This window comes from Acyrthosiphon pisum, chromosome A1 (genome assembly GCF_005508785.2).
Source record: "Acyrthosiphon pisum isolate AL4f chromosome A1, pea_aphid_22Mar2018_4r6ur, whole genome shotgun sequence".
Taxonomy (NCBI): Eukaryota; Metazoa; Arthropoda; class Insecta; order Hemiptera; family Aphididae; genus Acyrthosiphon; species Acyrthosiphon pisum.
Window position 1 is genome coordinate 67,630,874 of NC_042494.1, and position 16,282 is coordinate 67,647,155.

At 31.2% G+C, this 16,282-nt stretch overlaps 3 protein-coding genes across 8 annotated transcripts in view; 1 reads left to right on the forward strand and 2 right to left on the reverse strand.

Annotated features, from left to right (window-relative positions):
- Positions 1-16,282, forward strand: part of LOC100165797 (inositol-trisphosphate 3-kinase B) — a 375,342-nt gene that overhangs the window by 113,609 nt on the left and 245,451 nt on the right. The window lies entirely within an intron of this gene.
- Positions 4,925-8,607, reverse strand: LOC100165512 (putative methyltransferase NSUN6). 4 transcript variants are annotated; one of them, XM_008188654.3, is made up of 9 exons: positions 8,469-8,599; positions 8,203-8,393; positions 7,456-7,566; positions 6,643-6,850; positions 6,210-6,369; positions 5,945-6,146; positions 5,502-5,792; positions 5,259-5,420; positions 4,925-5,197 (listed from the first exon to the last, which is right to left on the reverse strand). In XM_008188654.3, the coding sequence occupies exons 2-9, from the start codon at positions 8,299-8,301 to the stop codon at positions 5,087-5,089; spliced, it is 1,344 nt and encodes a 447-aa protein (XP_008186876.1). In that variant the 5' UTR covers positions 8,302-8,393; positions 8,469-8,599; the 3' UTR covers positions 4,925-5,086. The 4 variants fall into 4 exon arrangements, with proteins under 4 accessions (XP_008186876.1, XP_008186878.1, XP_016663038.1 ...); XM_008188656.2 differs by having other exon boundaries at positions 5,685-5,792; positions 8,203-8,607; XM_016807549.1 differs by having other exon boundaries at positions 8,203-8,607.
- On the reverse strand, positions 10,114-15,904 carry LOC100169613 (glutamate dehydrogenase, mitochondrial). The gene is made up of 9 exons (XM_001951673.5): positions 15,692-15,904; positions 15,139-15,618; positions 13,351-13,551; positions 12,906-12,992; positions 12,490-12,677; positions 12,299-12,415; positions 12,072-12,233; positions 11,796-12,000; positions 10,114-11,733 (listed from the first exon to the last, which is right to left on the reverse strand). The coding sequence occupies exons 2-9, from the start codon at positions 15,518-15,520 to the stop codon at positions 11,462-11,464; spliced, it is 1,614 nt and encodes a 537-aa protein (XP_001951708.1). The 5' UTR covers positions 15,521-15,618; positions 15,692-15,904; the 3' UTR covers positions 10,114-11,461.

Sequence of the window (16,282 nt, forward strand, 5' to 3'; positions counted from 1 at the left end):
CATTGTACTTATTGTTTGTTGAAAAATTGAATTTTTTTATGTGTTTAATTTTGTGTTTTTAATTCTATAAGTATAAGCCGCAATTTATTATCCAATTAATCGATTTAAAATTTTCATAATGTAATGAAAAATAATATGTGATAAACAATATAAAATCTTTTGACCTGGGCTTGTCCCGTTTGGTATTGCATTTTGTTGTCTTAAGTTCAATTCGAGGTTCGATTCTTGCAATTTTTTTTTTCTTCTGATTTATCTTACCCAGAAAGTAATCGTTTTGTTGCATGATTTCTTTTATTAATTTATTTCGCCTTGTTATTTTGTGTTCCATTACATAACTTTTTTCTTTCAACTGACGAATCTGATTTTTCATATTATTAATTAATTTACATTGTTTTTGATATTTATATTCCCAATCGCATATCTATTTAAAAAGCATTAAGTATTAATTGGAATTTAGTTTTACCATAGTGCTATCTTACATATTGACCTGACTCTGAACAACTGTCTGAATTCGATGAGTTAAGTGGGTAGGTATAAGTAATTGTTCATTGCCACACCTAAAAAAAAATAGTTCGGCGCCACTGAAGTCGTATACGCTTATTGTGTCATCTGACTCATCTGACTTATATATAAGTAATATAATACAGTAATATATAGTATATAAGTAATATTATATATAGGTATACCTATTCTTGAAAGTTTTATTTTCAAACGTTGGCGTTCGTTCTGCAAAACGTTTTCCGCTATAGAATTTTTTCGTAGTACTTTTTGTAGAGTGGTAACGAACGAGTCATATGAACCGCTTGTGGTACCTATACAAATCTTTAATACAACTCATTTTTTTTTTTTTTACAAGCCATTAAATCGTTAACGAGTGATTAAGTTACAGATCCGTTAAAACATTTACAGACTGGCCTTTATGCAACCGGCCCTTACTATCACGTAGATATCGACGAACGACCGATTTTATATACTTATTGTGGTAAGCCATCCAGAAACCACCACCACTGAACCACCAATAAGCTTGGGGTGGGTGTCATTTTAATAGGTAGGTTATAGGGTACCTATACTTGGTTTTGGTAGTCAGTGTCCGGTATAGCCGTATAGCTGGTAATAAAATAAAACCGGCCAAGTGCGAGTCGGACTCGAGCACGAAGGGTTCCGTTCCATCATCAGCTATAAACATGTTGGCAAATGGCAACACTGCTTATATTTTATATTCTATGATTTTTAGTATTTGATATTGTAGCGGCAAAATTTCAACTTTCTGACTTCCATGGTTCATGAGATACAGCCTAGTGACAGACAGATGGACCCTTAGTAATACTAGGGTCCCGTTTTACCGTACAGAACCCTAAAAATGGTTAATTTGATGGCCAATTCATTATTAGCATTAAATGGATACAATCACATACATTAACAATCACATACATTAACAATCAACTTATGAAGTTATAAACACCTTTATGACGAAAATATAGTCACATCAAATATGAGACAATGTTACATTATTTAATGTTATTTGAAAATCACAATCAATTGTATACCACTATAATAATTGTATTATAATAATATCATTATTACTAAACTCCTCTCTAATGTGAAATTAGTTGAAATTTAGTCACTTATACTGAATTCAACAACTGATGTGTCAAAGCTTTAGTAAATAATATGTAAAATTATATATTCATTTTTGCTAATTTTTTCCAACTACCGTTTTTTCGTATACATAGTAAAATACTTAATTTATTTCATTTATTGTTTATATGGTTAGTCACGATTTTATTTAATTTTTTAACCTGACGATACAAATAAAATTAATATTTTTTTAATATACATAAAACGAAACAAATTTTTATTTTATTAATATGTTTCGGCAAGATGGGCTCAAATCCAAATTTGTATTTGTTATAGAAATTATGAAATTTTTTTTCAAACTAAAAAATCCTCAAATTCGTTCACATTAAAAAAAAAAATTATTTCATCAACTCGTTGTGAATTATGCTTTTTGGCGAAACGAAAAAAATCTTGTTGCCAAAAATTGCCTGTTTAAAATTAAAGAAAATGTTGATATTGAAGATTTTAAACAAACTACACAAAAAACAATAATTATTTTTTTTTTTTTTTATTAATTATCCCGCGGCAACTTAGGCCATTGGGAGGAGAGGTGGAACAGTAGGTTTTTGACGGTAGGGGTGTGTTACACATGGGTGTATTTTGGCAGAATTTTTGAATGGGGCACCCGTAGGTATCTGCCATGCCCCGGAGTGGGGGATGGCGGCACTTGTTCTCCGGACACCGTGACTTGCCTGGAGAAAAATGCCACCCAGTGACCGGGGATCGAACCCGTGACTACTGCGAGCACCGCAGCCAACGCGTTGACCGCTCGGCCACCTCGTCCCCACAATAATTATTGTAAAATCACAATACGCATTATTGGTCGTTCCATTCGGAACTCTGCGTGGAGAGGTCTGACGAGAGCAGCACGCACGTTGTGTTGTTGTCCCCCGAAGTGAAACCGTCCGAAAGTTTGCCCCTGGCTGAGGGCAGCTGACAAGGTGAGGCGACGTATGGGGTCGAGGTAATAGGTAGGTACGTGAAAGTGCACATTTAGGTGGTGATCGGCGGTAAGTCACCGATACACATTCTCCGGCCATCCTGCGGTAGCGCGACGGGATCGCGGACGTTGCGCGCTCGAGGTCGCCGAGACACGCGAGACCCTCTGGCTGCGCGGCCGGCGCTCGGCTGCTTCGGTCCGGGAGCGACAACGACACGAGGACGGAGGCTAGCGATACCGGCGCGGACAACGACGCCGTCCCCGACGGTACCTGCTCAGTGACGAACGCAGTGCTGCACGAAGACGACTCATGACGGCGGCGACGGAGACTTAGAGCTCACGGAGGGTGAGTGATGGATGACTATAATTACAGGGTATAGTTAGGAACACCACGGAAGTCAGCAGCGCCAGGCTCGAGGAAACGAAACGTTTCGTTGGGTTCGGCGGTGCGTGACTCCGTGGCCATCGGCTGCGGCAGACGGCGACGGAGACGCCAGGGCGGAAATCACGGAGAGTATCAGGACAGCGGCGCGTTGTGATCTTATCTCTTTTCTATGGTTGTGATGCTGTCCGCAGATTCTCTCTCCTTTCCGCCCAGTGGTCCAATCCCGCGCCGGCCTAGTCGCAATGCCGCCGATTCCGCAGCTGCACGGAAATTATAGTCTTCGTCGCTAGCTCATTCCGAGCTTTGCAGATCACCGTCGTCGACAGCACAAAAGTCGTCTTCAGCACCTACAGCACCGTCAAGCAGCGCACTAACCTCTCGTCGCAAACCGTCGTCGCTCTCGCAGTCGTCGTGGACGGTCTTCGCCCGTTGCCTTGGTCGTCTTAGCGTCTCGAGCTAACGCGCCCGCGACTCTCGTCTGCCCCGCAGGACAGCCCGTGAGAACGTTGTAGAGGTGACCAGTGTCCATATGCCAATTATTAATATCATCAGCACCACCAACTCGCCATCACTTACCCCCCACATCATCGCCTCGTCTTGTCCGATGTCTTTTTTTCATTTAAATTATTATTTCTTGTTTTTTGTTACATTTTTTGTATCTCATAATATATTTCATTTTTCAGGATACTAAATTTTAAATCACTAAGTATTCATTTTCTATCTTTCATGAGATTACCTATGTAATAAAATTATTTCTTCTATACGCAGTAAAAATATGTTGTTCCTTATTTTTCATATTAAAGAGTACGATTTTATTTGTTTCAACAGAATAACGGCCCCACTGAAAATGATCGTGTTTACGAAGGACCCACAAAGAATATTAACCAAAATATTTTTTGTTACTTACCAAATATCAATGAAATACATTGAAGGTATTGGCCTCGTGAGAGTGTGTAGGTTTTGAAATGATTTTCGAATGAAAATAAAATTTGGTATTAAAGCATAATACGATTTTGGTTCAACATATATAAATAATTATTAATTAATGATGTTATTAATTCCGTACTTTCCACGACAAATATTAACTTAAAATACAGTTATAAAAGATGAAAACTAATAAAAAAAATAATAAAATGTCGACTCGTTTATTTGGTTATTTATAATTGGGTACTTAATTTATTATATCATCACAATTATTAAGCATGTTTTAAAATAAATAATAACTGTCAGAAAATTAATAAAAATTAGGTAAGTTTTTTTACCCAATATAACTTTTTGGTAGGTGGGTAGGTGGTATTAACTATTGTTGAACCACCAACTGAAAAATGTCAAACTGCCTCTGGAGCCATCACCACAATACTCCCCCTCTACGGTCCCCCTGCTACGGTTGGCGACACCGACCCGCTTCCATCATGTTGCACTTGCTCCCATTGCCCCCCCTCCACCAGGCTATGGCACTGGGGACTAGCATATTCTAAATATTATTATTATGAAAATAATGTCTTAGAAATAAATGTATCCAAATACCTGATATAATATTATAATCAATAAAAATTAGATGATGCTATAAGAAAATTGGGAATGCTAATATGAATTTTAGGGGTGCTAAACACCAAGAACTACCTCCCAAATTATGCCTATGTTAAATAAACTACTAAGTTATAGACGTATTCGCATAGTTGATCACTTGTTTAGATTAACTTTACGGAAGCTTAGTATATTCATGTGTAAACCGAGGAACTGGACTGTGCTGTAAAGTAGATGTCAAACTCGAGTGTACCACGTAATTTAGTTCATAAGTCATAACAGTAATAGATACACAAGAGGCACTTGTCTTACCTCAGAACTAGGTATTTGAACATTCAATGGTCCCTCATGAGTTGTGAATTGAATTAATTATTCAACAAATGTCAACAAATCCATAATAATTATTTATAATATTATGTATGATATTTAAGATTGGGAAGAAGCTAAGAAAAAAATTTATAAATAGAGTACATTTTATTTCAAATACATGATATAGCTGATCAAACTATAACTGAAGTATTATACTTATAAGTTATAACAAAGGAAGATACAATTTAGAAATAATTTAATATTATGTTCAAATATTATCATTATTGTTATAATGTTTAACTACAAATTTATTGAACTCTTTTTTGAAACTTTGAAATGAAAAATCCAATAGAATCTTCTTCAGCATTCTCAGGACCAAAACGCCTTACAAATTCACATAAATCTTTATTTAATCCATCCTATAACAAAATATTTACAAATAAAGATAGGGAAAATAGACAAAGCATTATTTGAATGTACTTGAGTTGCAATTCCTGGACTGCCAATTTCAGAATTTATTGCAATTAGTTCCATCTGTGGAAACTTTTCAAGAACCCAAGCTACATTATGTTCATTCTCTTCAAGCGTTATTGTACATGTACTGTAGACTAAAATACCACCAGGCTTAACGAGATTTATAGCCTAAAATACATAAAAAAAAAATTAAATAAATAAATTCCATCAGTTTACATTTTAAACATATTGATTATGTTATCCAATTACATTTATTAATAATTTTCTTTGCAAGGCAGGAAAACGTTTTAATACATTTTTATCTACTTCAATCTTAAGTAATGGCCGTTGTCCAAGATTACTGCAAGGTGCATCCAATAATACACGATCGAATGATTCATTTTTAAATGGTGGTCTATCACTGTTATTTATATTATTCAAGTCTACACTAACCAATGAATCAAAATGATGAATCTTCACATTTTGTATTCCAAAATGTTTGCATCGAAGTTCAACTTTATTTAATTTTGTTTTTGATTTATCTACTGCATCTATTGAACCCTAATAATAGTAAAACAAAATTAATTAATATTGAATGTTTTACACATAATGACACAAATTTTTTCTCTATCGTTAGGTAATACTATCTATTGAATTAAAAAAATTCATTAGATTCAGAATGTTCTGTCAAAAGATTGTCCACATCAACTCACTTTATTATTCATTAAAATTGCTATGTGTGTGGTCTTATTACCAGGTGCTGCACACATATCTAATACTTTAAGATTGTTTTCATTAACATCAAGTGCATGTCCAGTTACAACTGAAGGCAAATTCTGTAGCATTCCATATTCATTAGGCAATGTGAATGAAGGAATACCTGTAGCAGGGTCGGTCATCTCAACTGCAATACCTCTAAAATGTAATATTAAGTATTTTATCGAATCCATCAAAGACATAATACTCATTTAATTATACTTAGGATTCATATCGCCATTAAATAACTGTCGACGATTCATTTTGGCAATACCATTACCAACAAACATCTTCATTGGATTATCGTAATATTTTTGATATCCTCGTTTACACCCTTTGGCTAAGTCTGCATAAACTGATATGAATGAATCAACTTGTACTTCTAATAAATAAAATATTAAAAATGTGTGTAATTAGTATTATAAAATTAATATCAATAATAATTTAAAATATACGATATACAATAAAATATGTTTTTTTTAATTTCAAGATACAATTACAATTATAATATTGTATTGGCATATCAATAAATGTTAAAGGAAATAAATATTTGCATAAACTCTAAAGACCCATTATAAAAATTGTATTACAATGGTATATTAATAGTCTTATGCAATGCTATTGAATAACATACGAATAGTATAGTTTATTTTACCAGGTGCCATAGCCATAATCCCAGGTGCAAATATATGAGAGCCTCGTAATACAGATTGGCCAGTAGCAATGTCGACAATAACTTCTTCCTTTTTTGGACTTAAGTCTAATAATGACTTATCCATTGGTGAAATTACTATACAATCGCTCAAATGTTTATGTACTCTAACTGAATGTTGTTTTTTTTCAATATTTTTAAGTCGTTTCAACTATAACATGCACAACATAATTTGACCAAAAGAAAAAAATGATTTACAACATATAATTAAGTAAAGTTATTTATTTGAAATAAATTATTAACTAATACATATATGCAGTATGAATATTTGGTCGCTGTGTGTCTATAAAAATCAATGATATGTATTAGATGTGGATGTAATTTTTTTTTTTTATTATTATGTCTTAATGATATTTTCATAATTGATAATCATACAGTTATCGTAGGACAAAGATATCACTACAATAAATTATGATATTTTAAAAACTGTAACATAAGTAAATACTATTTTAAAAAGTGTAAGAGCCGTATAAATAGTCGATGCTTATGAATAAGTATTGCTCATGCTAATTTTGATAGTTTAAAAAATAAAAATTTGTGATTATAACGAAAACAATGCTTAAGGTAGGTCTTGACCAACCCTAATTTAATAGTTTTTCTTTTCTTAAGCCAAAGTCTTGTTTATGAATCTCATTTGAGTCATAAGTATAGCTTGAGAAATACTTTTTCTTAAGCATCGACTATGAATACGGCCCTAAATTAGTTAAGAATTTTAGGTAAGGTAATGAAAGGAATTAACTACAATATATACATTACATTTGATATTTGTTCATTTATGGAAGTCATAACTTCTAAAGGCGTTATCTTCAAAGTGTTAACTCGGAAATATGAGTTTAAAGGTGCAGAAGTCAACCATTGTGATACTTCCTAAGAACAAAAACAATAGTGTTTTATTGAAATCAAATGATTTACACAAGCAACCTAGACGCAGAGAAGATTTACTTCAACGACAATAAATGTACAACAATAATAATAATAATAAGTGCATATTACATTATTACATGATAATATTATGTATTAAAAATGATTAATATTAACTACAAAGTTTTAACTAACCTTCCAAGATATAAATATACACACATGACACATCTTTAAGTTTAAGATAGGTAGTAAATATTTACTACCTATCTAATAGTTTAATTAATTTTCTAATAAAGCTATAAGTAAGAATCCATGTACGCATCAAATAAGTTAATTGGTCAATGAAAAACAATATTAAATATTAATGTATCAAAGTGTAATGACAATAAGAGATATCTTGGAGAAAAATAAATCTAAATTTATGTAATTTTATTTAACAATATTTTAAATATTAATCGTTATTCAGAGTCATCTTATTCGTAATTTATTCTGTTTTTAGGCCACTTTTTGATAACTTGAAAATATAAAATATACTAAAAAATGAATAATATATACTGTATATCCAAGTTACTAACTATACATCATTAAAACTAACTAAAAATAAAAATAATTACTATATTAAAATTCATAATGTTTACCTACTTCCACAGATAGGTTTCTAGTTTTGTAAATACTTTTTAATAAATTCAATACATATTCATCCAAATTATGAGGACGGACAACTTGTGCTTGTCTCATCATTTTCTTTGTATAAGCAGGGAAGTAAAACAATATAATATTAGTGTGTATAACGTTATCCCTTATTCAATGAATTTCTGCACAAACATTGATACCTATATAGTTAATTAAATTAATTTTAAGCTTGCTAATAAAGTACTGAGTTGGTATCTACAAAAGTACAAACTAACAACAATTTTTGAATTTTTGAGAGACTGAACTGTGAGGTCTCTGGTCTAATATCAAACAAATAAACAATGTTATTATGAAATATTCAAATACTATAATTCATTTATTATATTTATTATATTTTATTATTTATTATTATTGTAGTTTAAAACAGAGTATTATCTTTTTATCGTGGTTTGAAATTGTTCCTAACCTATAAGTGATAACTGATGCCGGAGCCATAGATAATACATAAATAGTAAATATTATCTATGGCCGTGGCCCGGGGGCTGTGGTAACCATGAACCCGTCTTGACACCGTGAACGAGTGAATGACTAGCGACTACCTATTTATAGAGTATAGATGGATTATTATATAGTATTCTTGTCTATGGTCATAAACCAAATGAGTAATGACACACTTGCGCATTACGATTTACGATTTACGAAAATACAAAGTAGATGCCTCAAAGCTGTGTGCGGGGTTCGTACAATCGTACCCTAAAGGCCGGGCCACACCACAGATTTCTTTATATTTGAGTGCAGTATAGAAGTCTGTGGGCCACACGCCCACACATAGCGGTTGTACCCATAGACTTTATACTTTAAAGGTTGTCAGCGCACTATTCGTTTTCTCTCTCTGGCCCACGCGCAACATAGACAAAGCGCGTTTACGCAAAATCATTTTTTCTATGCGTGTAAGTAATCTTACAGTAGTCACCCATTACAAAAAAGATAGAGAATAATATTTTTGAGGGAATGACATATCGATTTTATATTTTATTATTATTTGACTTTGTATTCCACTTTCAAAATAATTAAAAAAATATTGTAAATTTAAATGATGTTTTAATTGATTTGAGACAATATTTAGACAAATCGATATGTCAATCCCTCAAAAGTGTTATTCTCTATCTTTTTTGTAATAGGTGACTTTACTCTAAGATTACTTAAACGCATAGAAAAAATGATTTTGCGTAACCGCGTTTTGTCTATGTTGCGCGTGGGCCAGAAAGAGAAAACGAATAGTGTGCTGACATACTCTTAAGAGGACCGAATTTAAGCTCAGCAGTTCAAGTTTTATGCCATTAGCTTACAAATTAGAGTGAATCGACCTATTATAAAACTTGATGGTAAGAACATTATTTGTGTTTTGATGGAAGTTTTTTTACGATAATTCAATTTTTAAGTGAGTTATGAGCATTTTTAATTTACATTTATTATACACGCATAACTAACTTAAAAACTGAATTATCGTAAAAATACTTCTATCAAAACACAGATAATGTTCTTACCATCAAGTTTCATAATAGGTCGATTCACTTTAATTTGTAAGCTAACGGCATAAAACTGCTGAGCGTAAATTTGGTATGTTACGCCTTTGTAAGGCGGAGACGACATATGCGGGTGTAGTGTCTTCTTAAGTATACCTTAATTAGTATAAGGTCTATGGTTATGCACTTGTACCACAGAATAGATTTTTGGGATATACTGCAAGCTTCAGCGAGACCAGTTTCTATACAGCGTTGAGTAACCGGTATATCTTAAATTGTGCCTACGAATTAAAATTGTTTGATTTTAAATGCAACCGCCTGATATAAGAGTTCTCACTTAAGTGCATGGACCTATAGATTCTTCAGCAAAACAAACAAGAACATTGGTACCAAAAATTGTATTACTCGTTTTATTCTCCTTTTAATGTTATCCGTAATAATAACTTCAACAGATTTCTAACTTAGAACTTCGTATTTAGTCTTTTAATTGCCCACATAAGTAAAATGTACAGCTAAATGATTGTTGTGATTTAACAAAACTAACAACTCAACTAAAAACAATTAATTGCTGATATATCATTGACATTTCACAATAATAACAAATATTAGTTAGATAGAATTTAAACTTTAAGACTAAGAATATTGTACGATTATGATCATACTTTATAATAAAAATACATACAATATTAACAACATGAATGTATTATCATAGTTTCCATATTAAGCGGTGGTTATAAATATAATTTTAATACAATTCCTAACAAATATTTTTAATACTCTTAGTTTCTAAAATTGTCAACTAAAAACAAAAAAATTCCAAAACAACATTAACAATTTTAAACTTATTATTTCTTTACAATTTCATAGAATATAAGATGACTGTTAATTTACACTATTTTAAATTGTATAAATTAAGAAATTAAGATGTATAGTTTAAATATATTCCTTATAAAATAGAGAAGAACATAAATTTACTCACATTTTCAATTACATGATTAAGGTATTAAAATTATTGTGATATATTATGGGCATGAATTAGCAATTTGTACTTGTAAATTTAATTAAAACTTATTTCTGTATTAAGTTAGATTTTACAATTATCCGAAGAATATAAAATTAAATATTGAATAATTTATTATACAATACTGAATGAACACGTATACTTCTTTTCTTAAAAGTAAAAGGGAAAAAAATGGTTTAGAATTTTTCATAAACTTCAAAATAGGTAAGTTAATATAGTTAAGCAGTGTTTTCATTATTTTCATATAAAGAAAACTAGCCAAAATCCTAAAATGATGATTTCATTAAATTTAGGACTCCAAACACAACTATAACTATAGCTGTGTTTGTAATAATACACAGTTTAATTATTATTATCAAAAAATACTAATACTATAAAATCATTATTTTTTAGTACAAATGCATTGTTGTGAAATATATGAAATTTTATATTCATAAGAACTCAAATGAATACTTATGTATGGAATATGTATATCTTACAAAAAAACAATACAGATTATGTACTATAAAGGAACTTTTTAAAAGCATGTCTTGTTGAAAAGATGAATTCTGTTAACAAGGAAAAAGTTATATATTCCTTTGTATTAGTTTTATTAATGACTAATCGTATATCAATTTGGTAATAATAATTAAAATTGTATTGTGATTAAAAAATATGAATTTAACTTGTTTGTCAATACCTAAATTCCTAAACTTCTGCCAAAACAGCAGAAACAAAAGAATTAGAAAGTTTGTCCAGCCTCTTTATAAGTAGTGAAAATTTTCTCAATTGAATTGATATAAGCGGCAGTACGAAGATCAAGGCCCAAGTTATATTTCATAGCAGTTTTCATAATAGCTCGAGCTGAACGTTCCATTGTATAATCTAATCCAGAATGCACTATATCTTTTTCAGATGCTCCCGATATACGTTTTTGGAAGGATTCAGAAGGAGTGACAGGGATTCTTCCTCCCACACGGCCAAAACGACGTTCCAATGACTCTTGCACAGATTCTACAAAAAGTTAATTTAAGTTACACCATGATCAAATGTTTTTACTATATAATATATTTTACCTAATAAATGGTAATTTGATTCACGCTCATATTTGAACGTTAAGCGACCATAAGAAACATGGTTCAAATTCTTTAACCATTCAAAGAATGATACAGTTACACCACCAGCGTTTATATATAAATCTGGCACAATCAAAATATTTCGTTCTATTAGAATCTTATCTGCAGCTGGTGTTGTTGGGCCGTTAGCAGCTTCACCAATTATCTAAAAAATAGTTTTGAATAATATTAACATCAAATGCTTTTTTATTTAACTATTTTTAATGTTTTATCTACTTTTGCTTGGATCTTATGAGCATTAGCTGATGTTATGACTTTTTCAGTAGCAGCTGGTACTAATATATCACAAGGTTCATACATAAGGTTTTCACCTGTGTATGGCTGAGCACCTGGGAATCCTAAAATAGTACCATTGTCAATTCTCCAATCTTCTAATGCCTGAAATAAAAATTATTGTTAAGCTTATATATTATTTAATTTTTATAAACACAAGGTATAATTACTTTAGGATCAATTCCATCTGGGTTGTAAATAGAACCATCGTGTTCAATTACACCAATACATGTAGCACCTGCTCTGTGTAAGTAACGCATTGAATGTAATCCAACATTACCGAAACCCTTGAGTGATAAAATTATAATTAAAAACCATACAATAAATTAGAAACAATATAATAATAATAATGTAAACTAACTTGAACAATAAAAGTTTTTCCACCCCATCCTGGTGTAGTACCGATTAAGCTCATATAATTAGCCTCCATGATGAAATTTTCTAATCCATGGAAAACACCTCTACCAGTAGCTGATACGCGGCCATGAATTCCACCTTGATTAATTGGTTTACCAGTTACACAAGCATGAGCGTTAATGTCCAAATGCCCTATTAAAAAGATAAAATTAGTACATAATGTTTACATTAATATAATAATTAATAGATGGTTCGACATTTTTTTTGTTAAGGTTATCATACATTTCAATTCAAGAAATATAGTAGAAAAAAATGAACTCATCATAAAGTTTGAATGTGAATTGATAATATAAAAATATATGATTAAAATTAAAAATAAAACAAGAACATTTATTGTTATATAATTATAAATATAATAACCAATAGTTTTAGCATATGTATCAGCTATCCACGACATTTCACGTTCACCGGTTCCCATATCTGGTGCAGGTACATCTACACCGGGTCCTAAAAATGAAAGTAATTTATGAGATTAAAAATAAATTATATTTGATTAATATATGATAACTTGTATTAACATAATATATGGTATAAATAAATAAAATAATGATCTGCAAGAACGCTTAATTTATAACTAATTTGTTTCCTATTAAAACCCTACATTTTTCAATGTCCCTATTATCATCATCAATTGAGCTTAACCCTATTATTTATGCCATGGCGTTTCCTACAATATTTCTCACGCTATGATTTGACATAATTTCCTTTTGAGGTCATGGTGAATAAAACTTTATTTTGAACAACAAGTTTGTTTGATCATTTAAAATAAAGATTATTTAAAATTAAAATATGTTTATATACTAACCAATAAATCCTTTTTTAGCTAATTCCAATGTGAACCGTCTGGTAATTTGCTCTAATTCATTTTCTGAATACAATTTTGGATTTATTTTTATACCAGCTTTTGCACCTCCAAATGGTACATCAACACAGGCACACTTGAAAGTCATCAAAGCAGCTAAAGCTTTTACTTCATCCCGACAAACATCCAATGAAAAACGAATACCTGTAATAAAGTTAATAAATTAGTAATTAGTACATATACATAATTTTTGGAAGAAGTTTTTTTATTATTTTTCTTGAGGTACCTAGATGCTAGTTTTTATTTTCTAGACATAATTTTTCTTTTAAATTAACGATATCAATAAACTAAATATTAAAATTGTATATATTTAATAATTGTTATTTATTCCGGTTTTATTAGCATTAGGCACAAAACATTAATCAATAAGATAGCAATCTTAAATAAACCTAACAAATTTTTAAACAGGATATCAATTACAATAATAATTTTAAAATGTTTATTATTTTGTTTCTACTTTTAAATTGTTAGATTTAATTTTACTATAGATTATCATAGTAAAAAAATTAAAGATATCTCATTCTTAAATATGACTCAACATATAAGAGGCTTATAAATCAAAATAGGTACCTACATAATATCAAATTATTAACTTTAAACTGTTTAAAATGGAACAAATAGATTAATTATTATGAGTACCTATCTAATCTAAAATATTACTAATTAATGTACATACTTTGTACTGTTTTTAATTTGGATAATACACCATATTATTAGTGTAGATATTCAGTTTTGTATAATATGTAAAGTAAACATAATTAAAGCGGAAGAATAAATCATTAAATACTATAAACTAGGTACTAATATGAAATTTTTTAATTTTAATTTAAGTAGGTATATAAGTAATTACTTAATATTTATTTATATTTATAATACTTAAATATTTACATCGAAACTGGAATGATATTATTGATCAAAGATTAGCAAAAATTGTAAAACAAGATTTTCTTTAATAAATCTGGAAGGTATTTAGATAGATAGCTTCCATATATTATTAATTAACATAAATGACTAGGTATAAGGTAGAATCTGTCTACTATTGTCAATGTTTTTGATGACTCATCCTTAACTTTATAATTATCCTCTGAAAAAAAAAAAAATACTACGACCACATTATTATGGACACTAAAAGACCTTGCAACTTGCATATTTAATTTTTAGCATTTGTTAAGTGGTTTAAATTTTAAAATTTAAATAGTGTGTTAGTATTTAAAAATAATATACTCACAATAATTACTCCAACTATTCATTTAAGAACCAATTTCAGACATTTTATGTTTATAATAATTCTTAATGTGTATTGTATTTTCTTCAGTAATGTTAAAACAATAAGTAGTTACTATTTAAACATAATATGCAATGTTTAAATGAATAGGTATATATTTTTAACTTTATTTTTTTGTATGTACCTAATAGGTGGTTTAATTAATATTCAAACTTATTTTAACAAGGACTTACTAATCAATTCAAGTGTTTTGGAAAATATTTTTTTTTTTTTAATACCTAATTCAAATAAAAAATACTCACCTCATTATTTTATAAAAATGAAACGATAATTTTTTTTTTTACTCATTTTTTATATTTAAATTAAGGTAATATTACATCAGCTACTTCTAAAAATACATAATTTAACACCTACCTTAATCTATTTTTTATTTTCTGAAATATTAGATGAGTACATCATAAAAAATTTAAATAAATTATAATTGTATATTTAAGTCCATTACTAACCTCCTTTGCACGGTGTTCTATGTGTACTATGTTGTGCACGGTAACCGGTAATCATCTCATAGTCACCGCTATCCCTGCGAACCGGGAAAGATGTCTCCAGTATGTGATCGCACGGCTGCATGCCCAACAATATTCCCTTGACTTTTTTCCTCTTGTCTTCCACGGACATCTTGGCTTTGATGTCCTCAACCAGCTTGTCCTCGGCCACCTGACACGCACGGTGGAAGAAATATTCCACCATGTCGAAGAACCTAGGGTTCTCGGCCGTGGGCACATCTTTGAGGTGATCCGGCATCTCGTGAAGTCCACGAGCAGACGACATGGTCGCCGTCCTCAGGACGCTCTCCGAAACGTTACGTCCTAATCGGCTAAGGTTGTACATGTTGACAAGGGCGGTTGGTCGTGCACGGGGGACGTAGACAATAAAACAAACGATAAAAAAAATGTAAAACGACCAGAAGACACCACCGTACCGGACGCCTAAAACGAAAAAATAAAATACAATCTAAATTAACAGGCGATCAGAGCGGAACAGGAGACGGCTGACGCATACTTGGAAGCTGCTAGCGTACAACTAACGACTGCGTATGGATCGATGTGCCGGTGGATTATTTTATTGTTGTGTAACAGTTTACCGGACGGTGCCTCGACAACATAGACAAGAATACTAACGACTACGAAGACGACAGGCCGGCAATATTGTTAGGCTGTATACGGCGGTGATCGGACCGCGGTATTCGGTCTGGCAATATTGCAAAAAAAAAATATAATTAATACGGCGGAAACGGGAGGGGATTGGAGTTTATTTCGTGGGGAATCGGATACGAAAATCACGCGCGTGCGTGTCGGTCTGCGACTCAGTATTATTATCAGTAGTATTCTATGCCGAGGCGCTGCTGATGTTGTATTGTAATAATATGGTTTGGTAACCACTTGTCAATGGAAGTGGACAGCTGGCAACAATACTAGGAGACTAGGAGTGAGTGAGATACGCAAACGTCAACATTATACTTATCTATGGCAAACGTTTTTATCGGTTGGTAAGGAGTAAGGACGAGTGTTGTATTTGAAAATATCAGAAAAAATAAAAACTTGAAACCACGGACTACTACACTGGACTGGAAACGAGACGTTTACTGCCGAG

What these genes read in the sequence shown, in the direction of transcription:
- LOC100165512 (XM_016807549.1), bottom strand. Translation starts at nt 8,301, where the DNA reads ATGATGAGACAAGCACAAGTTGTCCGTCCTCATAATTTGGATGAATAT. An exon ending in CAATTTTAATGAATAATAAA is followed by an intron (nt 5,793 to 5,944) that starts GTGAGTTGATGT and finishes TACTATTATTAG; the next exon opens with GGTTCAATAGATGCAGTAGA. An exon ending in AAAGAAAATTATTAATAAAT is followed by an intron (nt 5,421 to 5,501) that starts GTAATTGGATAA and finishes TATGTATTTTAG; the next exon opens with GCTATAAATCTCGTTAAGCC.
- LOC100169613 (XM_001951673.5), bottom strand. Translation starts at nt 15,520, where the DNA reads ATGTACAACCTTAGCCGATTAGGACGTAACGTTTCGGAGAGCGTCCTG. An exon ending in AGCTAAAAAAGGATTTATTG is followed by an intron (nt 12,993 to 13,350) that starts GTTAGTATATAA and finishes TTTCATTTTTAG; the next exon opens with GACCCGGTGTAGATGTACCT. An exon ending in GAAAAACTTTTATTGTTCAA is followed by an intron (nt 12,416 to 12,489) that starts GTTAGTTTACAT and finishes TTATCACTCAAG; the next exon opens with GGTTTCGGTAATGTTGGATT.